The sequence below is a fragment of the Bos taurus genome, chromosome 24 (assembly GCF_002263795.3).
Source record: "Bos taurus isolate L1 Dominette 01449 registration number 42190680 breed Hereford chromosome 24, ARS-UCD2.0, whole genome shotgun sequence".
Classification (NCBI taxonomy): domain Eukaryota; kingdom Metazoa; phylum Chordata; class Mammalia; order Artiodactyla; family Bovidae; genus Bos; species Bos taurus.
This window is the reverse complement of record NC_037351.1, coordinates 39,428,863-39,456,705: the sequence shown is the minus strand read 5'-3', so window position 1 is coordinate 39,456,705 and position 27,843 is coordinate 39,428,863. Positions and strand designations below refer to the sequence as shown.

At 44.4% G+C, this 27,843-nt stretch overlaps 1 protein-coding gene across 1 annotated transcript in view; it reads left to right on the top strand.

Moving 5' to 3' along the window:
- L3MBTL4 (L3MBTL histone methyl-lysine binding protein 4) overlaps positions 1 to 27,843 on the top strand; it is a 155,469-nt gene that overhangs the window by 86,212 nt on the left and 41,414 nt on the right. The window contains 1 exon segment of the mRNA XM_059881118.1: positions 16,562 to 16,775. Coding sequence (XP_059737101.1) covers positions 16,562 to 16,775 — 214 coding nt within the window.

Sequence of the window (27,843 nt, the reverse complement as noted above, 5' to 3'; positions counted from 1 at the left end):
GTGATTCACCAGCACTAAAGCATCTTTTGCAAGAGAACAAAGAGGCAGGCTTTGTGAAGCAGCAGCATGTCACATCCAAGCACAGGAGCGTCTGCTGCCCTTGGCCGGCCCCTTCCCGCTCCCACACCCTCCACAGACCTGGCCCTCAAGGGAAGGAGATGAATGTATGATGTTAACTAAGCAGCGTGAGAAAGTGTGTATGGAGAGCCACGTATGGGTGGTCCTGTGAGGGTCTCCAGCTGCTCTAAGAGCGTCAAGAAAAGTTTCCCCAAAAGATACCTTCCTGGGTCCTGAAGGATGAGTAAGCGTCAACTAAGCAAACACGGGAAGAAGGGATATTCTAGCTGAGACACAGAACATGCATGTGGGTGTGCAGGTGTGTGGGTGTGTGATTGCACGTAATTTTAATCTTGCATACCTCGAGCCTGGACTTGGGTGTGATGATGGGGGATGAAAGGGACACATGAGGCTGAAGAGTGGCTGGAGTTGATCCCGTAGTCCTAAACCTTCCAGCCTGTCCTGGCTGCGGGCCTTCTCAGCCTCTCAGGTTGCTAGTTCGGATGTTTCATCTTGCCTTCATGTATGAGCCGGTTCAGCCAGGCTGGTGTCTCTCCCCCAGTGCCCAGGCTGGAGGCTGATGGAGTGAGAGGAAGGGCTGGCTCCTCCTTCTGTTACAAGAACAGAATATTAGACCTTCTCTCTGTGAGTTCATCCTTCAGCTGGTCCGGGATGTGGCATCAAGAACACATCTTTTCTAACAGTTGTAACTGTGGTTTTGTTGCTACTAATTCACCGAGAAATTTTTGAATGACGCGTCAACATTGGGTTTCTGTTGTGTGCCAAGATTTTTGACATATGATGCTGAATTTAATTATCACAACACACATTTTACAAGAGACCTGATCTCCATCTCAGAGCTGAGGAAACCATGGTTGATTTTGGAGGGTTGGCCATCTCCCTGGTTATGGCTGAGGTTGTTTCATGGACTCTCTGTGCTCCTCCCTCTCTGCTTCTCTACCATGAGGATTCCACTGCCCTGGCCTGAGCACCTCCCAGAGGCCCTGCCTCCTTCTCCATCTCATTGGATGTCAAGATTTCAACATATAAAATGGGGTGGAGTGTGATGCAAACATTCAGACCACAGCATGGACTAATTGTTTATTCCAGAAACGTTATTGAAATACTGCTGTGCCCAGGTAATATGGTGAGAGCTGCGAGAAGTGATAAAGGATATCTAAGACTCTCAATGACCTTGTTGTCTAATAAGGTTGAAAATATAGGAAACATATGAATGCAGGTGATTTAATGCAAAGCAGAGAATGATGAGCATCTCAAAAGAAGCACAGATGAGTGCTTAGGGTTTCAGGGGAGGGAGAGATTAATTTGTGGTGCAGTTGACACAGAAAGCTTTCCAGAGGAAGTGATGTTCATGCTGTAAAGTGAGAGAAATCAGCCAAGTGAACCTGTGGGGGGAGGTAGGAGGAGAGGCGGGGCGAGGGGGAGATGGTTTCTTGGTTGAGGGACCCCTCAAGTTCCCTTAGCAAGGCCAGACCCAAACATAAGCATTGCCTCTCTCCCCTGCTTTATCGTCATTGGAAATGGGTATTTATCTTGTGTGTGTGTGTGGTGTGTGCACCATTCATTGCATCTCCAATGCCTGGAACAGTTCTTGGCATCTGGTAGGCCCTCAGTTAGTATTTGGGGGAGGAAGAAGGAAAGAAGAAAGGGGGAAGGGATCTGAACTTGAATTTGGTCCTCATCTCCAAGTAGGCAGACGGTGGCTCCTACAGAGTTGATCAAAATGTGAGCCAGATGGTGCCTGCTATACTTAGCTTAAGTGTACACTGGAGCAATTTAAAAACACCTTGCTTCCTATTTACTATTATCTGGATGTTAAATATCCAGTTTTGGGAAACAGTAATTATAATGTTGAACTCAAGTCGTCTCTGAGTTGCCTGTGATTGGTAGGACAGAAAAGGAAAACTGCCCAGGAGTGGCACACAGAAACGCGGTAGTTTTGTGCTCTTGAAACAGGTGACTCAGTGGGTATCTCTAAGAAGTCCTTTTGCATTCCTCTTGTTTGTGTTTACCTAATAAGGACACACAGTCATCAGAGGACTCGGAGGAGCCTGTGAGAGTCACAGTCATAGGCTCACTTGTGATTCCTCCACTGTTCTGGAAGTGAAGTGTTCCCTAAATACAAGTTGTTACTCCTTGGTCTTCATTTGCTTTTTTTCCCACACATTCCTTCAGTTATACCTGTGTCATAGCTTTATTGTAAATGCAACCAAGCTCTGTCGGTGTTTGTAGTTACACAATAATAACTTTTTTTACCTATTTTGAACTCGCTTTCTTTTTTGAGCCTTTGTTCTATCACAGTTTCTGAAAACGAAGCAGTGCCCATATCAGTGTATGAATGTGTTAGCCTTTAATTCTAACCAGATAAAATTCAGACATGTACAAAACACGAGAGAATAGTTTTTGTTCCACCAAAGATTCCCGTCCATCTTCTTTGTTTTGTTATCAGTATATCCAGTCTTATAAAGTATTTTCTCATAATTTTATCTTTCCTGAAATTGCTTTTTGGGAACTATCGAGTGAAAGATGCAATATACAAACAAATTGAATTAAACATGAAAGACAGATGATTCGGGCTCCGTTCTTCTGGTGTGCTGGGGAGTTAACCAGGCACAGTTCATTAACACTAATGGAAAAATTCATCATTTACCATGAGCTTATCTAGACATTGTAGGGCAATTTCTCTCCCTAATTTGCTATATAATTTGATTACTTCTAAATGTACTAAGATTCGAAAAGGAGGTATTTTATCAATCATGCATCTTAAAGATTACTTCTCATTAATTTAAATATGAATTCCTTTGAGAAGAGACTTCCTATCCCCAAATCAATTATTTTCTATAAATATCTCCATGATTTCCTAGGCACTATAGCCTTCTTTATGTTTCCGGATAATAAAAGCATATACTTGCCATTGTTTAACTATAACTTACATTCTCTTCGTGTTTTAAGTATGGCTCAAGATTCAGAAAAAAATTTTTTTTTTTTTCTTAATTTGACTCAGAAATCTCTATGGAGTAGAGATTTGGGACTTCCTTGGTGGTTCAGTGATTAAGAATCTGCCTGCCAATGCAGGGGATATGGGTTTGATCCCTGCTCTGGGAAGATCTCACATGTTGTAGGGCAACCAAGCCCAAATGCCACAACTAAAGTGTAGCCCCTGCTTGCCACAGCCAGAGAAAGCAAAGCAGCGACAACAAGATGTGTATGTGCATAGAAATGGACTCGCAAATGTGCTGATGTCGCATATCGGAGATAAAGTTTATTTGCTCTATTGCCAAAAGATTAAATTTGAAACCAAAGGGGTCTCGAGCCTAATTAGGATTAGAGGTTTCCCTCCAGAAGCAGAGACACTCCCAGCCTGCAAAGGACTTCGTAAATACTGAGCAATCATACTTCACCACCTTCAAATCTTCTCTTTGGACTTAAAGTAAAAATTCACATTAGGACACATCTTAGCTCTGCAGCCCAACGCCTAAAAGGGTCACCCTTCCACCCTAGTGAGCATGCAAACTGGTTCTGGATACAGATTCCGTTAGTGATGGTGCCCTTGGGTACCAGAAAGGCTCACTGGCCTCTGCTTGTCTTTTCTTTTGCAGGCTAAGTCGCTTCAGTTGTGTCTGACTCTGTGACCCTGTAGACTGTAGCCCACCAGGCTCCTCTCTCCATGGGAGTCTTCAGGCAAAAACCAGAGTGGGTTGCCGTTCCCTCCTCCAAGGGATCTTCCTAACCCAGGGATTGAACCCACATCTCTTGCTTCTCCTTCACTGGCAGGTGGATTCTTTACCCCTAGGGCCACCTTTCTTCTCTTTGCTTCAGTGGGAAAAGAAAATGTTACAAAGAGGCAACAGTAAAGTATATGAAAAAGGAATGAAAATCTCTGCATTTCTAAAGAAAATAAGAAAGTAGGGAGAATGCAATCTGTTGGAGACCCTTTTGTGGTGAAGTCTGACTGGTCCAGGTGTCTTCTGGGAGCCGTGAAGTCAGTGAGAGAATGGGCCATGCTTGTGTGTATTTGCATTTATGCATTTGTCAACCAGGGAATCCATGACGTTTAGTAGATTCTCAAATAGGATTTCGACTCCAAAGAGGCTCTGGAATAATATTTGTTAATCCTTCAGGAATGATTAGGTGGCACAGTGGCGCAGTGGTAAAGAATTTGCCTGCCAATGCAGGAGCCACAGGAGACATGAGTTTGATCCCTGGGTGGGGACGAGCCTCTGGAGAAGGAAATGGCAACCCACTCCAGTATTCTTGCCTGGAGAATCCCACAGACAAAGGAGCCTGGCAGGCTACAGTCCATGGGGTCACAGAGAATGGGGCACGACTGAGCACGCATGCACAGCATCAATCAGAAAGAACCTGCAGAGGAGAGAGAGCCTCAGAGGAAGAGGCTGTCAGGAGGCGGCTTACCGAGACAGAGAGATACAAGACCCTGGACGGTCATTGTGATGGTGACCACACTCCTCTATGGTGCACGGACACACTCGCATCAGTGACGCTTGCACACGTGGTGTACACAATAAAACCAGAAGGAAACGGGGGATCCATCTGGGAAACCATGATGGTTTCTAGCCCTGGGGGCTCTGGGAAACCATCTACTAACATTCTATACTAGAAAGTTTATAATTTATAAATTATATATAGTTTTTCTAAAAACAGAAACCTCAGTATATAGCTTACAAGCTAAAATGAGGACAAGTAAAACCTTGTTCAGGCTCTAAGGTAGTAAAATTTCTCGTAGTTTTCATGGTCTGAATATATAAGTAAACCTTGCATGTGGGTAGAAAGTATGGGGCAGAAATTGAAGTAAAGAATCAACACATTTAAGATTTCACTGCCGAACTGGTTAAATTTAATGAGACAATCGAGATTTAAACCATTTAAAAAATCCAACAAAGTTAACATTCAGAACCCTGAAACTTCCAAAGAACATCCACCTCGAGGGTAAAGTCATGGGTCGATTTCATCTTTCCATCTTTCCTGTCAAGTGCTGCTTTAAAAAGTGGCCCATCGCTGGTCTAGATAGAAATGGGGCCTTTTATCTGAGAGAAGCTGACGTGTGATACCACTGAGAAGAGTGTGTGGTTTCAACTAAAAAGAAACCCTGAGTTACCTCTACTAGTTTCCTTCCTCCAGAACATCTCTGCCTTCAACTATCCCCAAACACACACATCTGCACAGACTCACGGTCCCTTGAAAGCTTCAGCGTGCCACACACAGGAGGCGGCAGGCGGGAGTGGAGGTGCTTCTCCAGAAAGCTCAGCTCCGGGAGGGAAGGGAAGAAAGCAGCCAGCACAGCCTTGCTCCCTCCCGCCTCTGCAAATGGCCCACCTGCCCTGAAACCTCGGTTCTGCTTCACTCGGTTTTCAGGATGGGGTCATTGTCAGTCAGGGCCTCTAGCTCTGAGATCAGGTCCTGTAGAGTCACACGGAGCTCGGTGGATGGGCCTGAATAGTCTGTGCTGTTGCAAATGGGTCCTAGTTTCAGCTTTCTCGGATTGCACAGCTAACGCATCCGGAGAGCTTAAATGCCAGCTGATCTAGGCAGATTTGCCAACAAACACACACAACTGGAACATTTCTATTGAAACTATTTTTATACGGGCAAGTTTTTAAAAGATGGTAATTAGCAAAATTAAAGACAAAAGAAAACTTCTTCTGCCTTTTCAAATACTGTTACCTGCAGTACCAAGCCAGAGCCCCATCTCCTGCCTGGAGCCCCCTCCACCCCCACGCCACCCCAGCCACATCTCTCTTGTCTAAAGGATGCTCTTCTGTGTGAAATCGCACAGGCTCCCATTACTGAGAGGCTCTTAGGAAATCCATCCCCGCTGCTGCAGCTGGAGGCCAGGGACCACTCAGCTGCTCCTGAGGTGCCTGGCTTAGCGGGGGTAACGTGGGAAGCTGAGACCCTCGCTTAGAGCCAGAGAGACCCAATGTCGTGGCGTGTGGTGGAATTCACACTCTGAGCGGCCGTCTGTCTCTGCTCATCTGCAGAAGGAGACCACGGGGTCCCTCAGTCCTGCTGTTTAAAACACTGGAAACAGAGAACATGATCTTAGCCCTGTCTGTGGTATCTCATCACACTCAGGGGGTTAGGCTTCAGGGTTTGATGCCCAGATTGAAGCCTCTGAGCCCCACGGGCTGGTTTTCTACACTCTGCATCAGAACCAGCTTCCTTCTGCTGCTGATGCTGCTGCTCTGGTCCAGACCCTTGGCCTGCCTGCCATCAGCTCCTGTCCCCCCATCCCGTCCCTCAGCCTGCTCCTCTTTTGGCCAGAGCTGCCAGTATAAACTTCCCGACCTTTAACCTTTCTTTCCCAATTCAGGAACCTCCAGCATCTCTGGGAAGTTGAAGCTCTCGGGCCCCGTATGGTGAGAAAGGGTCTCCGCCCTGTTTCCTGGCCCAGTGGTCTTCTCCCAGGATCTTTCATCTGTCTGTCTCCATGCCTGAGACTGATGAGGCCAGACCTATTTCAAAAACCTGCCCCCTGTGCCCTCCTCGGTCCTAGATTAATTAACAGCAACGGCAACAACAAAAACAATTTTATGAAAACATTCCCTTCCCAGAGTGTGTTTATTTAATGAAATAATGCATATAATGTAATATACACTTATAGTGCCTGATACATAGTATATGCTTAAGAAGTATGTATCCCTGTTGTTACGGTTATATTGTTATTAAACACTTACTATGAGTAGTAACAATAAACTCACAATATAGTATCCACAGCTTTTGCCTTTTAAAGACGTTTTTAAATGGGAACCATTTTTAAAGTCTTTATTGAATTTGTTGCAGCATTGCTTCTGTTTATGTTCAGGTCTTTTTGGCCTCAGGGCATTGAGATTTTGGCTCCCCAATCAGTGAAGGAACCTGCATCCCCTGCATTGGAAGGCAAAGTCTTAACCACTGGACTGCCAGGGAAGTCCCTGCCTTTGCCTTTTAGATTTTTAATTCATTTCTTTTTGGACCCTCAGGTCAAAGACCCTTGAGGTAGGCTCTGTACAGTTGTCCAGGTTCCCTAATGCCTAATGCAGTGCTGTGCATACAGTTGTTGCTGTTCAGTCGCTAAATCGTGTTCAGCTCTTTGCAGCCCCATGCAGCATGCCAGACTTCCCTTGACCCTCACCATCTTTCGGAGTCTGCTCACATTCATGTCCATTGAGTCGGTGATGTCATCCATCTCATCCTCTGTCACCCGCTTCTCCTCCTGTCCTCAGTCTTTCCCAGCATACAGTGGCACGCAGTGAATGTTTGTGGATGGAATCTTGGCAGCATTTCTGCCCTCCCCCCGCTCCTGGCCTCCACTCACACAGGGTCTGCTTGGACACTTGCATGGCCAAGGTAGGTGGAATCTTGTATTTGGCTGTGTAGAAGAAACATTAGTTTGTGTGTATGTGGGTGTGAATATTTAAATTCTCATTTAAAACATGTTAGGATGGAATGCAAAATCTTTTTTCTGGCAGAAAGTCAAGCCTGTCTCTTCTCTATTTTCTCCTCCTTTCTCACGGTTTTTATAAATTACAGCTTGTCCCAATAAAAAATTATCCAGATGGCCAGTTCCTCACATCACATTTTATTCCATGCAGAGAACGTGTCTTTGTTTCTAAAGAATTCCTTTTTCACCACATGTTCTATTCTTGAAACAACTCAGTAAATTTCGGAATGAAATTGAAAAAAAAAAAAAAAACACTGAATGGCTTAAATTCTCTCCAAGTGTTCTGATTTTCCTACCTTTCTCTCTGTATAATCAACAATGCCAGAGACATTACATAAATACATTAACATCATAAATATCCATTTGGCAATGCATCCACTATGTACAGGGCGATAATGTCAAGTATTCCACCACTTTTATTTATATATGATGTATTCAGAAAAAGTCTCATCCCAGAGGAAGTTTGGCATAGAACTGAAAAGCCTAGATCCTAGCATGAGTCAGCCTGGGTCTCAAACCCGACTCCAGCGTCCTACCTGTGTGGCCTTGTATGACTTACTTCACCTCTCTGTACCTCAATTGCTTCATCTATAAAATGAAGATAATAATAGAACCTATCTTGAGGGATGTTGTGAGAATTCAGAAACTTAACGTATAAAGAGAGCTTAAGTCAGGGCATAACAAAGAGTAAAAACTATAGAACTATGATCTGTTTTAGATATTATGAGTATTAGATGAATCAAGTTGTGTTTAGGTATCATCTACTCTTTAAATTTTTGAATGATTTTACTGCCTAAATTTAGTAGAAATAAAAAAATTCATATATATATTTTAGATTAGTTTGGTCATCTTATATAAAATATTTTGCATGTTGATTCTCAGTAACAAATAGTTAAATTACTTGAACAGTATGTCAAGATAGCTTATGGTAGAAAAAGTAGTGTTGAATCATATTTTCTTGAAAGAAGTAAGTGTTCATTTTTATCCACAGTTACATGGGTGCCCCTAATCTTTAGGCTTCCCAGGTGGCACTAGGGGTAAAAAACTTGCCTGCCAATGCAGAAGACACAAGAGACTCGGGCTCAATCCCTGGGCTGGGAAGATCCCCTGGAGGAGGGCATAGTAACCCACTCGCGTATTCTTGCCTGGAGAATCCCATGGATACAGTCCTTAGGGTTGCCACAAGGACACAACTAAAGTGACTTAGCACACATGCATGCCCTAATATTTAATATCTCAGTGTGGTTTATTTAAACTTAAAAAAAAAAAAGAAATATATAAAAGCCTCCCTTCCAGGTTTAATAAGATTACTAATGTTGATTATTGCTAATTGGGATGATACTGCTTTATGCACATTAAATTGCAGTACAAGTTTGCCTTTGGTATGTTAACTGACTTAGGGGAAGAGAACTGGCAATCAACTTCAGGAATTTGAAGAAAACCTGATATTGAGACCTTTGATTGCTGCTCTATATATGTATCATTTGTACTTGCTCACAATCCTCATAGAAGTAAAATCAGTAACACTTTTAAGTCCTAGTTAGCTTTTGTACATTTCCATAGAAAATATTACAGGAATTCTACAATTACAGCAACCTGCCTTTCAGTGTTTATCATGCCTTTTAATACCGTTGGCCAAAAGGTCAATGTTACCTTCAAAATAAAAATTATCCATTTAACATACTATGCACGTTTAAGCTGTCCACATGTTAAAGCTGGATGGCAGTGAGGCAAAGGTTTGTCTTCCCCCGCTGTTTCCTGGCACACCCCCCTGTTCTTCAAGTCTCTGTCCCCATCCTCCGAGGAGGCAGCATCCAGGGCTTCCTTGCTGCCTTTGCTGCAGGAGGCAAGCCCCTTAGATGATCTGTTCCATGAACACTTCCAAATACTTGGCCTCCACTCACTCCAACAATTAAATTCTTGTCTTTTGAAGATAACCCAGGAGACTTTAGCATCTAACCTCCCGGCTTAGATATATTGTCTTGTCTAGGTCTGAGAAAGAAAGACTACAACTGGCCAGGAAAATAATTAAGACTAAGCTGTATGATGCGGTGAGCCTCCTGGAGATTGCATTAGGGAAGAACTCTTCACAGTCTCACTGCAGCCTAAGTCCTGGGCTGCGTGAGGCCATGTTCCCAGACCAGGCTCCTTCTGGGAGCTATTGGCCTTTCTTGGATGACTTCCCTTTTCTGGATCAGCAAGAAGGTTGTCAGCGACCTGACACTCTTCCTGGAATACCGCTGACCTCTGGGTTTTACTTATGTTTTGAAGTACAGCACCCAAGGGGCTGTTTCATCTTTCCCAGTTTGCTTGAATGTGTAAACCCTCTAACGTCAAGTCATGGAGAGAAGATGCTAATGGATACTTGGGCAGGTATCTGTTCAGAGAGGGGGGCCAAGGCACTCAGGACGGAAGGACTCTTGGTGCCCGAGGCCCCTCTGGCCACCCCGGGGCTGTCAGTGCCCAGCACTTGGGAATCTTCCAATTAGGTGTGTGGTGACAGCTTAGTTACACTCTCCTGGTCCAGACTGTCCATCCCCCAGGGTTTGACAGAGCATGGCCCGTTATTTTTATCAGGACAAGGGAATTATAGAGAAGCAGGGACCACATCAGCTGCTTGGGACTAAGAAGATGAAAACGTGGTGAGTACAAGATGATAATAGTGTTGGATGAGTAGGGCCCGGAGCCCAGGGGTTTGGAAATCAGCAGCTCTCGTCTTGACTCTTGGAATTGGAGCCAAGCAGGAGGAATCAGAAATGAAGGTGAGGAATCCCAGGAAGTGGGCAAAGCACAGTAAAAGAGAATAATTCAGAGGTGTAGGCACATGGAGGCCTGGTCAGCTGGGGAGGCAGATCTGCCTTCCAGGGGTGGGGTTAGGAGGCAGAGGCCTTGTCATGGGAGGGGGCCTGGCAAGAACCAAGTGGGAACATAGGGCTTCCCTGAGGAGGACCCCTGGGTTCTTGGCATGACAGTAGATAAGACTCTTACTTTTTTAAGTTTATTTTTACTTTCTGGCCATTCTGTGCAGCAGGCAGGATCTTAGTTCCCTGACCAGGGATCGAACCCATGCCCCCTGCATTGGAAGCTCGGAGTCTTAACCACAGGACTACCAGGAAAAGTCTCTCTAGACCAGGCTTTTAGAAACAAAGTGTGTGTGTATGTTAGTCAGTCAGTTATGTCTGACTCTTTGTGACCCTATGGGCTATAGCCCACCACGCTCCTCTGTCCATGGGGATTCTCCAGGCAAGAATACTAGAGTGGATTGTCATGCCCTCCTCCAGGGGATCTTCCCAACCCAGGGATCAAACCCAGGTCTCCTGCACTGAGGGCAGATTCTTTACCATCTGAGCCACCAGGGAAGCCCAAGAATCCTGGAGTGGCTTGCCATGCCCTCCTCCAGGGGATCTTCCCAACACAGGGATTGAACCCGTGTCTCCTGCATTTCCTTCTCCTTCATTGGCAGGCACATTCTTTATCACTGAGCCAACAAGGAGCAATGCAAATGCCAGGTTCTGTGATGCAAAGCCCACGAGGCTGAGCCCTGGGCTCCACTATCAGAACTGGGACCTGCTTCAGGTTCAGACCTTTGGACTTTAGACTGAACAGTGGGATTTAGCGACTCACCAAAGGCTTCAGATCAGGATTGGTCCTGAGAATAAGGGCCACTGCACTGACCTGTGAAATCAGGTGCTCCTGTCATGGAAGGAAGGTGAATTCAGAGGCTGAGGACATCAGAGGCCTGACATCACCTGCAGTGATTCAGCACTGGCCGCTCCAGCTCTGGCCCTGGTACAACCAGCAGAGCAGCAGCAGCCAAGGATGCTGCTCCTAAGAGGAGGGCAGGACAGTTTTTAAGGAAAGAATATATACCAATACAGTTTTCTTTTATTTTTTTATTTCTTCTCAGATGATATAGAAATTATACTTGCTTCTCAATTATACTTACATATTCTTAAAAGCAAAACTAGTATTTTTAATGGCCATCATTTTTCTGTTTCTATTTATGAAGAGGTCTACTAGATCTCAGATCTGGTCCAAAAATCTTCTTTCAAAAAAAAAATTTTTATTTGTTTTTGGCTGTGTCAGGCCTTAGTTGCAGCACCACAAGCATCTCTTGTGGCTCTCGGGCTCAGTTGCTCTACAGCATGTGGATCTTAGTCCCCCCGAGCCCCAGCCCAGGGATCGAACCTGCAACCCCTGTGTTGGAAGGCAGACTCTCAACCACTGGACCACCAAGGACATCCCCCAAAACCTCTTTTAAATTTTGCAGCTGTCTAGAAGTTTTTGTTTGTTTAGCATTTGCCCTCTAGTCATCTGTCTTGCTGATGAACTTGGACCTGACATATTTTATAAATTATTCAGCTGAACTGTATGAAATTCCTGGTATTCAGCTGTGTCTGACTTTTGAAAGCTATGTAGTTTCTGCAGTCTCTTCCTCCTTTCCCTGCAAGCAGCACACATACATTGAATTAAGGACAGCTGTGGTTCCCAGTCAGGAGAACCCCACCTCCTACGGAGTTCCCGCTCAGTCCAGCCATCCCACCCGTGGTTTTCTTGCTTCCTTCACTCTGTCCACAATGAGCTGAAATTTGAACCTGCCACCTCCCTGTCCATCAGAAGCTACCATTTTCCTTTGACCAACAGAGACTTGAGGCATAGAAATTTCAGCTTATATGTCAGCAATTTGCTGAAGAGTATGTCGTCAGAACCTTCCCCCCCTCCCCAATATTTGGCTAAATCAGTAGTAAGTTTTAAATGGTTTTCATCACACCTAGGACAACCACTTTAATCAACTTTCTTCTATGTGTATCGTTTTATGAAGAGTCATGTATATTCTTAAACACGCACATATACACACATATCCCCTGGAGGAGGAAGTGGCCACCCATCCCGGTATTCTTGCCTGGAGAATCCTATGGACAGAGGAGCCTGACAGGCTACCATCCATCAATAGGGTTGCATAGATTCGGACATGACTGAAGTGACTTAGAACACATACACACACATAAGGGTGTGCGTGTGCAGAAAGGCTCATGATGGGGATGCCATCTCTGTAACATAAATATTTCTCTGCACTGAACGCAAGTAAGCACAGAGCTACAACCCAGAAATGCATTCCCAGCAGAGCCGAGGTTGAATGGGGTGCTGACAATGCCACTGAAAGCCCATCATCTCTGCTCCTTACAAACTTCCATTTCTCTCCCATTGTTACCTTCTTTCAGGGTCTTCACCAGCATCTTCTGCAAAATATGCTCTTGTCATTTAATATATTCTTTTGAACTTCACACTTCATTCTGATCTGTATAATAAGGAGATACTCTATCATATGCCTTGCCTCTCAGAACTGAGAAATACCCCATTCTGGTGATGCTCGAGGCACTGCGTTGGTGCTAATAATTAAGTGATTTGTTTCGGGGTTTCCCAAGAAGATGCCAAGTCACATTGGGAAAACTGCTTATCTTGTGTGAACCTGTTTTCTTACCAATGAAAAATACATCAATACTATCTTTAGTTTTTCATGCCTTAGTACCTGTGAGACAAAGAAGAGCTGGAATGGGATTAAGAACTAAGTGAATGATTAAATGACTAAAAGGACTGATTAATGAGTCAAGATTGAGGAAAACAGAATTTCTCTTAACTGAGCAAGAGGGCGAATGGTAGCTTCTACAAGCCTGGGCAGATAAGCCTGAGGAAGACGGCGTGAGTGCTGTGCAGCCCAACTCACACAGGGGTCATGATATGAAATCAAGGAAATTCATGGCCATAATGATCACTAAACCATCTCGAGTTGGGAGTATGTGTTGATGGATGGTTAGCAAAGCTTCTGAGTGATAGTATTTTAGTGAAAACTCAACTGTGCGTGAAATAAACATTTTCCATCTCCCTTAGGTTAGCCTAATGCCTTTCAACTCTCATCTGCAGAAAATTCTTTCCAAAAATCTCCCTTAAATCTCATAAGTTGCAGCCTAAACCGATCGGTCCTGCTGGAAACTGCTTTATCACCATTCACGCCTCACACAGGACCCAGCACAGACTGATTTATTTTCCCCTAGAAATGGTGGGCTGGGTACCACTGCTTTCTCTGGGAATAGTGCCTCTGCCACTCTGCACAAGAATCATGTTCCCTTTCTGACAGTGCCGAAAGCGCCGTCCCACTTCGGCCCACATGGTTGGTGCTAATATTTAAGTGATTGATTTGGGGGGTTTCCCACGAAGGTGCCAAGTCACATTGGGAAAATTGCTTATCTTGTGTGAGCCTGTTTTCTTACCAATGAAAACTATGTTAAAGATATTTTTGGGTATTTATTGAACCCAGATCTCCTGCATTGCAGGCAGATTCTTTACCGTCTGAGCCACCAGGGATTCCCTTGGGTGTTTAGTGCTAAATAATAGAGATAATGTATGTAAAACACTTTGTATTGCAGTGGGGCTATGTAGACACTCAGTAGGGATAGCTTTTGTTCTTATTTTAAATTGTGTTTTTTGGAACATATCCCAGCTTCTTCACTAGAACTGTATTCTCTCAAGTGCCTAGCATGCAGCACATGCTAAATTAGTGGGTTGTTGGATCAATAACTGGATAAACAAACTAATAGATCAATGCCAATTAATATGAACTACAGAACATATGTGCATGGAACGCTGCTGTCTGGCAAAGTACAGGTTTACCCTGTTATGTCAAGCGAGGCTAGTGTTATCAGAATCACCCCACTCCAAATTCCAGAAGGCCCATTCCAGATCCAGGTTGGTACTGAAGCCTTCTGAGGTTAGACTTCATGTAGGGGCTCCCTAGAAAACTCAGTCTATTGTAAAATAGAGGGAAACCTCATTGCTCCTGAGTCAATTCCTAGGCAGGTTAATAAGAAGTCCGGGGTCCCCAAGGAGGAGAAAGGGGTCTGGGGCTCTTGAGGAGGAGATAGGGGTCTGGAATTCTTAAGGAGGAGAAAAGGACAACCTTTCCATGAGAGCAGCGTCCAGTCCTGGGGTGTGTGTGTATGTATGTGTGTGTCTATATGTATGTATGTGTATGTATGTATGTGTGTGTATGTCTGTGTATGTCTGTATCCGTGTCTATCTATGTATGTGTGTGTGTCTATGTTTGTGTATATGTGTGTGTCTCTGTGTGTGTATGTCTTTTTTTTTCTCTGCATTCCTTAGTCTTAGTCACATAAGACGTTTTTTTTTTTCTTTAAGCCCGGAGCTGATGATTACACAACAAAACAGCTCAGCTTAAACTCTGTACTAAGGATTATATAACAACAATGTATCCTGCTTGAGGACAGTTTCTCCTTCTTGAAAACCTTCTGACTAATCCTGTTATCTTAAAATGTATATTATGGAAGTGGGTCTGGTAAGATCTTTCTATTGTTAGTTCTAATCCTGTCATCTAAAATGTAAATTGTGAGAGTGGGTCTAGTAAGATCTTTACAACCTTGAGACATTCTTTGGATTTATTGCAATAACCAATTAAAAAAAGTATTTAGCTTGCTTGCTAAGACTAGCAAGGGGGGCACTCTCTGTCCCCCTTCTGATGTCTATGTCAGAAGCTTTCTCTGTCCTTTTTATACTTTAATAAAACTGCTACAGAAAAGCTCTTGAGTGATCCTGATCCCTGGTCCCAGAGCTAAATCTTCGGAGATCACAAATCCGACATCGTTCACTGTTAGCTATCACTCCCTAATTTGATCATGACTTGAAAATAACAAAAGCAAACTCTCCTGTATCAGAAAGGATTTATTATGCATCGTGTTACCAGCACATTTACAGTAACTAGGAAGTGAATTCCTGGAAAAAAAGAGCCCACTGCCAAGATCACATTTGAGTCCATGCTCCCTTGGATGTAAAGGATGATAGCACTGTCATCATGAGAGCACTTCCCAGACCTGGGGTGTGTGTGTATGTATGTGTGTGTCTATGTGTGTGTATGTGTGTGTCTGTGTATGTATGTGTGTGTGTGTGCGTGTCTGTGTGTGTCTCTGTGTGTATGTGTGTGTCTGTGTGTATGTAGTTTTCGTGTGTATGTAGTTTTCATGTGTATTTGTGTCTGTGTGAGTATACATGTGTGTGCCTGTATGTCTGTGTGTGTATTTGTGTGTGTGTGTGTCTGTGTTTATGTGTATCTGCGTCTGTGTATGTATGTGTATTTGTGTGTGTTGTGTATGTGCCTGTATGTGTGGGTCTCTGTGTGTGTGTGTCTATGTATGTGTCTATTTGTATGTCTGTGTGGGTATGTTTCTGCGTGTGTCTGTGTGTGTGAGATTTCTCATGGTCACAACACCCCGAGGAGCTGGATCTGATTTTCCCGTTTCCCTGGAGGAACTGGAGCCTGGGTGTGGGCCACGTCCCTGAGGGGCGCCATCACGCCTGGTCATCCTCCGATGGCGCCTCCCTTGTTCAGAAACAGGTTGGAGCCTCTGCAGGCAGAACCGTGGGTGCAGAGCCCTGGAGACAGCAGTCACCCGTGGAAGGGACTGGACCACTGGTCCCGGCAGAGCTTTGACCTGAACCTGCCGTCGGGCTCCAACCACATCTGGAATTCAGGATCCAGCTGCAACCCAGTCTCTCCTCTTTCACCCACAATCGGCGCTTCACGTTCAAACAGAAAACTTCCTAGCCAGGCGCAGGAGGATGAAGCGGACAACCAGATACAGAATTTCCAGATAAACAAATGATAAAAAAAAAAGCTTAATATTCTCTTGCTGGTAAATGTTTAATTACCCCATAGTATTTTGTGATGCAGGTAGTCCCCTCAGGGCATGAATTTTCAAGGACACAGACTGAGTCAGCTGTTTATATGGCATTTTCCCTGCACGTGCATCTTTATGACAGTCTTCTGTTGTTAAGTTTCTTAAATTGTGGAAACTGTATTGCTGACGACTGAGTCTGTGATGTCTGCTGACCAGTGTCTGAGGCCTGCGCAGAGGGCCACATGGGAAGAAACTTAACGGAGTGTGTTCCATGGAAGGAAAGCGTCTCTATTCAGCATTTCGGTTTTGGATGTGTGTCTGTTCCCATGACAGGTCAGCCCTGATGCGTCACCCTAAACTGACGCCTGTCCTCTCATTTTTATACAAACCAGTGCTTTCGGCTGTCTGTGTTCGGACAGGAACTTGAAAAAGGAGGCAACGCTTCAGAATCGTCTGAGAGAACAAACACAGGCAAAAAAAGTGGAATCAGGCTCTGCACATTCCGTATCGAAAAATCGCTATAGCTTGAACTTCAGTAGAAGACTCCAGAAGGTGAACAACCAGTTCAGGTAAGGAAGCCTTAAAAATGTGAAACAGAGAGTAAAGCATGTAGAAGAGAAAAGGACAAACTTGTTGCTGATAATAATTCCTTATGTTTCTTCAAAATCTTTTTTTTTTAATTTCTGGATAATATTATGTTCACTAGCTCGTAGAATTCATCTGAGTCTTGACACTTCATTTTTAAAATATTTTTACTTACTTCACCCTCAGTAATGTGAGTTGACCTCTAAGTGGAGGGATTATATGGAAGTGACAGAAAGCAAATCTCACGTGTAAAATTCTATAAGACTCCCTGCATCTTTGGAGATGTCTCACAGGTGGCATCTCTCTGGACACATGGCCCAGTATCCACGTCCTCTCATCCTACCAGCACCCTCTCGCTCACCTGGTACTTGTCATCTTTAACCCAAACATCCCTCAGACATGATTTCCTTCTTTAAGTAGTTTCCATCTTCATTTATCAATGGCACATCATCCTTTTGTTCCTAAATGTAAACTTATGACTATCGGTCCTCAGTTTTTATTTGTTGTTGTTGTTGTTCAGTCATGTTTGACTCTTTGTGACCCAAAGGACTGCAGCCTGCCAGGCTTCCCTGTCCTTCACGATCTCCTGGAGCTTGCTCAAACTCATGTCCATTGAGTCAGTGATGCCATCCAACCATCTCATCCTCTGTCGCCCTCTTCTCCTACCTTCAATCTTTCCCAGCATCAGGGTCTTTTCCAGTGAGTTGGCTCTTTGCATCAGGTGGCCAAAGTATTGGAGCTTCAGCTTCAGCATCTATCCTTCCAGTGAATATTCAGTACCGATTTCCTTTAGGAGTGACTGGTTTGATCCCCTTTCTATCCAAGGTATTCTCAAGAGTCTTCTCCAACACCAGAGTTTGAAAGCATCAATTCTTCGACGCTCAGCCTTCTTTGTGGTCCACCTCTCACATCTGTCCATGACTACTGGATTATTTACACATAATTTTCTAAGAAGCTGTAGATGCAACTGTATTTGCACTTTTTTTTTTAACCTAAACAAGTAAATAATCTAAATGACATTTAAGAATAAAAGCTTCATTCCCCATGCTGGGAATTATAAACACAGGAAGATCTAATACAAAGTGAATGACTGACAGCCAGAGATGGAGCCATGAAAGGCTTGAAAGAGGTGAGAAGTGGGTGTCTTCAGACCCTGCTGTGGGCAGAAAGCACTGGCGTTCAGGGTTGAAGGACCCCACCCAAGGTGAGCTTTGGGGGAGCTACTAGGGGAGGGGCTGCTGGTTCTCCCGACCCTCCACCCCCAGCCCTGTTCTTCCTACTCAGCATGTGGGACCAGAAGGTGTGCATGCCTCTACGCAGAGGCTGACTTAGTGGGGATACTCTTGTACGCACGAGACCTGATCCATCATTGGGAGAGTTTGGCTCATGCTGTGCTGTGCTTAGTCGCTCAGTCCTGTCCGACTCTTTGTGATTCCAGGGACTGCAGCCTGCCAGGCTCCTCTGTCCATGGGATTCTCCAGGCAAGAATACTGGAGTGGGTTGTCATGCCCTCCTCCAGGGGATCTTCCCAAAGTTCAGCTCATAGGACATGCTTTTCAGGTGGATTTTACATCTCAGACTGCGCATTTTGTTCCTTTTATAGAGCATTCAGGTGATGTTGCATTTTCATTCACTTAGCTGATTTAAAGTGTGGTGGCTCTGCACGCTCCTGCGCACCCTCCCTCTGCGGCGTGCCATGCGCTGCCTCTCGGTACCAAGGCGCTCCTCTGTCGCATCTGTATCCTGCATCTCATCCTTTGTTCTACACCCACTCCTCTTGCCGAAACTGCACAGGGTCTGGGTTTTCTTCACTGCTTTTCACACCCACGCCATTTTCAACTTCAACTGGCTGAGAGCTTCAACAGCCTTTCCGTTTCCTAGTGGAGGGAGAAGTTTTTCTCTTTTTCTAAAAACTGTTTTTCCCAGGAACCCTGTTTGTTTATTCCAGAGGCCAGTACATCCCTTTGCTCTTACTCTTTTTGTTCTGTTCTGTTATCTTTTTTCCCAAACAAAAATGCTCTTGTAAACATTTTAGACATTCATTCTCAATGTCAAAAGCCAGAGAGAATAAACAGCTCTTTGAACTGCTTTAAAAAGTGATGACACCGTGGCGTTCTCTCAGAGGTTAGCCAAGCCTTTCTCTTCAGCACAGATGTACAGCTCCCTAACTCCGCGTATGGTACACTGTTGAGTACCTTACGATTTTGAAGGGGGTTTTCACTGAAATGGATCAGTAAGCATAATTACTACTGATAGAAAAAGAAGAGAACATTAGTTGATGTGTGTATGCATGCCCATCACTTCAGTCATGGCTGACTCTTTTTGACCCCACGGACTGTAGCCCACCAGGCTCCTCTGTCCATGGGATTCTCCAGGCAAGTATACTGGAATGGGTTGCCATGCTCTCCTCCAGGGGATCTTCCTGACCCTGGGATCAAACCAGAGATTCTGGTGTCTCCTGCTTTGCAGGTGGATTCTTTACCCATTGAGCCACCTGGGAAGCCCTGTTAATTGATTACCAAGCCAAAAAGAAGAAAAAAAAAATCACACATGATGCTATTCTGTGAAATTGTCTTTTGTAAGCTCAGGGAACTGTGTTAGCAGCTGGGCAGGGGAAGGGAGACCCATGGTGAAAGTCTAGGATTCTTAAGCCATACTTTTTCTTTCACATCCTGAGACCAAAGTCATGCTCGTGCCCCAATCCTCGTCCTCTTTTTCTACACCGATCATCATAACGTTGTTTGGATCAATGGTCTTGACAGTAATGTCTGCTTGGACCTGCTCCCCGCCACCCCACCCTCCCAATCTCCCTGACCTCCTGTTCATGGTCCAGAATTCCAACTGGAGGAGAAAAAGAGAACAAGGAAATCAACAAGGAAGAGTATGTCTGCTAATGATGAGCAGATACAATTTAACTCTTCACAGTTTACTTGTGATAATCTCCTGAGGCTGCCTGTACTCTAACCCAGATCTTTGCTCTTAAAATAATAAGATACCACGTAGAGGTGGAGGAGAATGTTCAAATCCCATCTGGCCTCTTCTACATGCTGAGGGAAAATAATTTTTACTTGGCCCATGTCCAAGGATAGGCATGGGCATTAAATTAGCAAGTGAAAGTGTCTTAGTCGCTCAGTCATGTCAGACTGTTTGCGACTGTAGCCTGCCAGTCTCTTCTGTCCATGGGATTCTCCAGGCAAGAATGCTGGAGTGGGTTGCCATTTTCTCCTCCCAGGGATCTTCCCAACCCAGAGATCAAACCTGGGTCTTCTGCGTTGCAGGTGGATTCTTTGCTGTCTGAGCCACCAGGGAAGGCACGGGGTTAAATTAGCAAAGATCAGAGTTTTAATTTCCCCTGGCTTCCAGGGCATGCACCATCACTGAGCTCCGGACAGGCCCGCTCTGACTTCTTATACTGGCAACGCTGTGACCTTAGAATCTCCAGACTGCTTACAGTTCCAGGGGAAAATATAAAATTAACTCTTGACTTTCTTCCAAAATCAATTAGATGCTGCCCAGCAATTGAGGAACTTTTTCTTTTCCTTAATGGCACTCCAGTTCTGTGTTTATTTTTAAAAAGCATGCTTGTTCTGATGTTAATCTTTGGAGAGGGAACTGTAATTAGTAAATTCTAAGTCTCCATGATTTAGTAGTGGAAACAGTCTATTTATGGTCACATTTTCTTAGTGGAGGGTCATGTTATGGATTCGAGTGTATTCAGTTTAATTCAGTTCAGTCGCTCAGTTGTGTCCGACTCTTCGCGACCCGATGAATCACAGCACGCCAGGCTTCCCTGTCCATCACCAACTCCCGGAGTTCACCCAGACCCACGTCCATTGAGTCAGTGATGCCATCCAGCCATCTCATCCTCTGTCGTCCCCTTCTCCTCCTTCCCCCAATCCCTCCCAGCATCAGAGTCTTTTCCAATGAGTCAACTCTTCACCTGAGGTGGCCAAAGTACTGGAGTTTCAGCCTCAGCATCATTCCTTCCTAAGAAATCCCAGGGCTGATCTCCTTCAGAATGGACTGAGTGGATCTCCTTGCAGTCCAAGGGACTCTCAAGAGTCTTCTCCAACACCACAGTTCAAAAGCATCAATTCTTTCGCACTCAGCCTTCTTCACAGTCCAACCCTCACATCCATACATGACCACAGGAAAAACCATAGCCTTAACTAGACGAACCTTTGTTGGCAAAGTAATGTCTCTGCTTTGGAATATGCTATCTAGGTTGGACATAACTTTCCTTCCAAGGAGTAAGCGTCTTTTAATTTCATGGCTGCAGTCACCATCTGCAGTGATTTTGGAGCCCAAAAAAATAAAGTCTGACACTGTTTCCACTGTTTCCCCATCTATTTCCCATGAAGTGATGGGACCAGATGCCATGATCTTTGTTTTCTGAATGTTGAGCTTTAAGCCAACCTTTTCACTCTCCACTTTCACTTTCATCAAGAGGCTTTTTAGTTCCTCTTCACTTTCTGCCATAAGGGTGGTGTCATCTGCATATCTGAGGTTATTGATATTTCTCCCGGCAATCTTGATTCCAGCTTGTGCTTCTTCCAGTCCAGCATTTCTCATTATGTACTCTGCATATAAGTTAAATAAGCAGGGTGATAATATACAGCCTTGACATACTCCTTTTCCTATTTGGAACCAGTCTGTTGTTCCGTGTCCAGTTCTAACTGTTGCTTCCTAACCTGCATACAGATTTCTCAAGAGGCAGGTCAGGTGGTCTGGTATTCCCATCTCTTTCACAATTTTCCGCAGTTTCTTGTGATCCACACATTCAAAGGCTTTGGCATAGTCAATAAAGCAGAAATAGATGTTTTTCTGGAACTCTCTTGCTTTTTCCATGATCCAGCGGATGTTGGCAATTTGATCTCTGGTTCCTCTGCCTTTTCTAAAACCAGCTTGAACATCAGGAAGTTCACGGTTCACATATTGCTGAAGCCTGGCCTGCAGAATTTTGAGCATTACTTGACTAGCATGTGAGATGAGTGCAATTGTGTGGTAATTTGAGCATTCTTTAGCATTGCCTTTCTTTGGGATTGGAATGAAAACTGACCTTTTCCAGTCCCGTGGCCACTGCTGAGTTTTCCAAATTTGCTGGCATATTGAGTGCAGCACTTTCACAGCATCATTTTTCAGGATTTGAAATAGCTCAACTGGAATTCCATCACCTCCACTAGCTTTGTTCGTAGTGATGCTTTCTAAGGCCCACTTGACTTCACATTCCAGGATGTCTGGCTCTAGGTCAGTGATCACATCATCGTGATTATCTGGGTCATGAAGATCTTTTTTGTATAGTTCTTCTGTGTATTCTTGCCACCTCTTCTTAATATCTTCTGCTTCTGTTAGGTCCATACCTTTTCTGTCCTTTATCGAGCCCATCTTTGCATGAAATGTCCCCTTGGTATCTCTGATTTTCTTGAAGAGATCTCTAGTCTTTCCCATTCTGTTGTTTTCCTCTATTTCTTTGCATTGATCACTGAGGAAGGCTTTCTTATCTCTTCTTGCTATTCTTTGGAACTCTGCATTCAGATGCTTATATCTTTCCTTTTCTCCTTTGCTTTTCGCTTCTCTTCTTTTCACAGCTATTTGTAAGGACTCGCCAGACAGCCATTTTGCTTTTTTGCATTTCTTTTCCATGGGGATTGTCTTGAACCCTGTCTCCTGTACAATGTCATGAACCTCATTCCATAGTTCATCAGGCACTCTATCTATCAGATCTAGGCCCTTAAATCTATTTCTCACTTCCACTGTATAATCATAAGGGATTTGATTTAGGTCATACCTGAATGGTCTAGTGGTTTTTCCTACTTTCTTCAATTTCAGTCTGAATTTGGTAATAAGGAGTTCATGATCTGAGCACAGTCAGCTCCTGGTCTTGTTTGTGTTGACTATATAGAGCTTCTCCATCTTTGGCTGCAAAGAATATAATCAGTCTGATTTCGGTGTTGACCATCTGGTGATGTCCATGTATAGAGTCTTCTCTTGTGTTGTTGGAAAAGGGTGTTTGCTATGACCAGTGCATTTTCTTGGCAAAACTCTATTAGCCTTTGCCCTGCTTCATTCCATACTCCAAGGCCAAATTTGCCTGTTACTCCAGGGGTTTCTTGACTTCCTACTTTTGCATTCCAGTCCCCTATAATGAAAAGGACATCTTTTTTGGGTGTTAGTTCTAAAAGGTCTTGTAGGTCTTCATAGAACCGTTCAACTTCGAGTGTATTACATACTACTTAATGTTTATGAGATCCATTTTCAGAGTCTAAGTTTGCATGTTAATACAACCTTGAAGAGTCGGATTCACAATAAGATGCCACTACTGAAAAACTATATACTATTAGATATAGTCTCTTTTTTGGTGCTAATAGAACCAGGCTTCCCTGGTGGCTCAATAATAAAGAATCCGCCAGCAATGCAGGAGATGAGGATTCAATCCCTGGATTGGAAAGATCCCCTGGAGAAAGAAATGGCTACCCACTCTGGTATTCTTGTCTGGGAAATCCCATGGACAGAGGAGCCTGACAGCCTATAGTTTATGGGGTTTCGAGAGAGGGACACGACTTGAGTAACTAAACCATCACCACCAGAGTGAGTAGTAGTATGTTCACGGTGCATTAAATGCAGGCAAATGACCTTACCCTTGAGTATCTTGCATCCAGGAATGAACTCTAGGGTGAAAAATGACTTTAATATATACCTTTAAAGTTTCCCATAATCTTGTCATTTAGGCAAAATGGATGTTATTGTCATTAGAGTGTTGTCACTTAACTGGTGAGGAAGTCAAGGGTCTTCCTAGTAGCTAATCCAAGACCTGGGTCTTCTGGTTAAGTCCAGCATATTCTTAGTTCTGTAACCTCAGAGCACCAGATTTATTGACAATAATGCTAATTGCACACACTCAGCTCCTGCTGCAAAGCCCTGTGAAAGACAATTCATATACATGGTCTAGTGAATTTTATTTCATCCTCACAGCAACTCTATGCGTGGTAAATATTCTGACTCTGATTTTATGATGTCGGCACCTGAAGGTTCAGGGTGGATAGGCAAAGTGTGCAGGACCACGCTGTGGCAGAAGAGGTGGGATCTGAATCCAGAACACCTGACCCTGAATTCTGTGTGCATTTCAAAGCATCAGGCTGGCACCAACACAGCAGCTGGGGGCTCTGAACCTGCCTGGCTGGGTTCAGATTTAGACATTCTCCTGCTGTTCAGGATTCTCAGGGTCATCTTGAGAGGAATTTATTTACTTGATGGAAATAGAACTACTGAGGGGGAAGGATCTTAACTGTGTCCTCCCCAAACTGTTTATTCTTATTTATACTGTAGAATGTAAAACTTGCACCTTGAACACGTTTCTTTGTAATTGGTACTAAAGGCTTCGATCTGCAACAAGGGAATAAGATTATGCTCACTAAACAGTTTTCTCATAAAGGAAATTGCTAGAAACGCAGCTCCCCTCCCCCACCTTATACAATCTGTTCGCTGGCTTCCCCAGGCCAGCACAGGACTTTTTTCCAGGCCCCTCCCGTCCACCTCAGTATTCTCTAATAGCATCTTCTGCCTCCCAGAGCAGTGTTTAACATACTCTAATTCACACAATCGGCAGAACCATTAGTTATAATAGCTGTCATATTCAATCACTGCTATTAAGAGAATCTAACAAAACGCCTTATAAAGCTCACTTTGTTTTTCCTAATGCCTGCCATATTATAAATTCTGCACACTTCCCAAAGGCCTATATTGACGATGAAAGTGGCTGGGAAAAAATTATGGTAATCAGACAAGAACGGCAGGCAGTAAGGCGGTTCCTTAATGATCCTAATAATAAATTCGTCTGCTCTGAGGTAACTAGTTGGTATTCAGGACTCAAATTACCTTCTACAAGGTCCATTCTCAGAATTAAAGCAGTGTTAGCTGGTTTTCCGTATGAACCTTCCAAGACTTTCCATAGGTTTTCTTTAAGTGCTCCTTCCCACATGACTTTTGTGCTTCAGAAGGTGAAGTCTCCCAGGTGCCCCACATTTCCTGTCTCTGGCCATGGAGATTCTTATTTCTGTGCTGGTTCCTTTGTTCCATCCTTCCTGCCTTCTTCACTCCTGTCGCATCTTCTCCCTTCATCAAGGCTCATTTTGGTCTTGAAACTTTCCACAGCAGTTCAGCCCATATGAGCTTCCAGACCTTAGAGATGGTGTTTTACACATCATGTGTGTTTCTAATGTCTAGCTCAGTGCCTGACACTAGCATTCCAGGTTCCCATGCTATATTGTTCTTTACAGCATCGGACTTTACTTTCACCCCGAGACACATCCACAACTGAGTGTCATTTCTGCTTTGGCCCAGCTGCTTCATTCTTTCTGGAGCTATTTGTAATTGCCTTCTGCTCCTCTCCAGTAGCATACAGGACACCTTCTGACCAGGGGGCTCATCTTCCAGTGTCATATATTTTTGCCTTTTCATACTGTTTATGAGGTTCTTTGCCAACAAAGGTCCGTCTAGTCAAGGCTATGGTTTTTCCAGTGGTCATGTATGAATGTGAGAGTTGGACTGTGAAGAAAGCTGAGTGCCGAAGAATTGATGCTTTTGAACTGTGGTTTGAAGAAGACTCTTGAGAGTCCCTTGGACTGCAAGGAGATCCAACCAGTCCATCCTAAAGGAGATTTGTCCTGGGTGTTCTTTGGAAGGACTGATGATGAAGCTGAAACTCCAATACTTTGGCCACCTCATGCGAAGAGGTGACTCATTGGAAAAGACCCTGATGCTGGGAGGAATTGGGGGCAGGAGGAGAAGGGGACAACAGAGGATGAGATGGTTGGATGGTATCACTGACTCGATGGACATGAGTTTGAGTAAATTCTGGGAGTTGGTGATGGACAGGGAGGCCTGGCGTGCTGTGATTCATGGGGTCAGAAAGAGTTGGACATGACTGAGTGACTGAACTGAACTGAACTGAACTGATGGGGTTCTCCAGGCAAGAATACTGGAGTGGATTGCCATTCTCTCCTCCAGTGGACCACAATTTGTCAGAACTCTACTCTATGACCTGTCTGTCTCCGGTGGCCCTGCACAGCATGACTCATATCTTCATTGAGTTACGCAGGCCCCTTCACCACGACAAGGCTGTGATCTACGAAGGGGCTTATTTGTGTGTGTGTCTTATTTTCTCAAGAAGACTAGAGGCTGCTAAAGAATGAGAACTAGTTTTCATTATGCTTTTATTTTTTCTCCATTACTGTTCACATTATAGGTTTTTAGTGAATCTTAGTTGATTGATTCAGATGCATACATTTGTTTTCCCCTGAGAGTCTCAGTGTCTTCAACTGTAAAATGAATACAAATATTCGAACCTTGGATTTTTTAATGGAGGTGTATGGATGTAGGTGCTTCCCCGGTAGCTCAGATGGTAAACAGTCTGCCTGCAATGTGCAATGCAGAAGACCTGAGTTCAACCCCTGGGTCCAGAAGATCCCCTGGAGAAGAGAATGGCTACCCATTCCATAAATATAGATGTATGACTGGGCCTGGAACATAGTAGAAACTATGGAAATAATATTTATCTTCCATTTTTATAAAAATAGTTGATTTTAAAATCTACAATTGAACCCATTCTAGCTGTGTATGTGCCACACATCTTTGCATGAAACATAGAGATTTGGCCCTTTGTTTATTTAGTCTGAATTAAAGTAAACTGCTTAAGCTAGTGAGCAGTGATCAAAACACCAAGAGACCCCTGTCCTCAGCCTGTGGAGACTGTAGTTGGACAGGAAGCCCCCGGCCATCCAGACGACCCCACCCGCTCCCCCGCTCCTGCCTCCACCGCAACTCCCCACTTCTAGTTGGACTCTAAGGGGCCTTGTCATCCAGCCAAATATGATGGTCCTGGAGCTTTACAGTGAGAAAGGACTCAGAAGGTTATCTCAGCCAACTTCTGCACAGAGAAATAAGGACATCAGAGCCAAGAACTTAGTCTGTCATTGACACTGTCACTGGTGGCAACCCCAAGCCCTCTGACCCCCAGGCATCACTCTGTCAACATCCCATCCCCCATCCTCCCCCGGAATTAGGATGAGGTCAGAACAGAGTTGGTTTCTGGCATATGAATACCGGAATGACACTAATTTGCTGTATTCAGCATCCACATGGTAGCCGTTCATTTGCTCCTCACTTATCCATTGAACAAACCCTTAGAAAGGCACTGCTCCAAACTCCAGTGATACAGCAGTGGACAGAACAGACTAAACTCCTTGTCCCTGTTAAACTTTGACCTGACGGTAAGAAAACTGCCCAGCCTGCTGAGTGGAGGGATGGGGATCCGAGCTCAGGCAGGACGGCATTGGTCCCCCAGCCTGGGCGCTGAGCTGCTGCCCCCAGGGCACCAACATCAGTTCACCCAGGGAGCTGGGTGAGCTCCTGGGTGTGGAGCATCTGCTGGGGCTGAAGGTGAAGACGAGGGGCCAGGGACAAGAAGGGGAACAAGACTGCCAACCCTTCAGGGAGAATATTTTCAGGAGCGAAGATGGAGGAAGGAAAGCAAAGTTAAACATAACGGAAAAGAGACTCCTGGGTTGTGATGAGTGACAGGGAATGAGAGGGGGGCTTCTGGTTTCAGCAGTGACCACCTTAGATTCCTGGAGACGGTGAGCAGATCAAGGCGATCAAGAAGAACTAAACAATTCTGTTGAATATTTTGCAAGCTGAAACTGAGCTGAGTCTGTCAAGATCAGCCCAGGGGTGTGGACAGAAGCCGACATGATGAAAGGACCCAGATACTGAATTCCGCTCGCCTCAGCTCCCCTGGCACCTTCATTACAGTCTCGTGTGTTTCCTAAACAAATTTACAGTTTTGCTAAAATGTGATAATATAACCAATGCATGCCTTCAAAAGATCTTTAAAAATATTTTTCTGTGCTTATTTTCATGAGGCATTTTATGATCTATTGTGGATCTCTGGATTTCTGGAATCCTGCCTTGGCTCAGGCCCTTAGCAATTAAATGCTGAGAACAGTCTGTGCCCAAGTGTCCATGGTTTATTCCATCAAGGAAATGTTGGTGTTC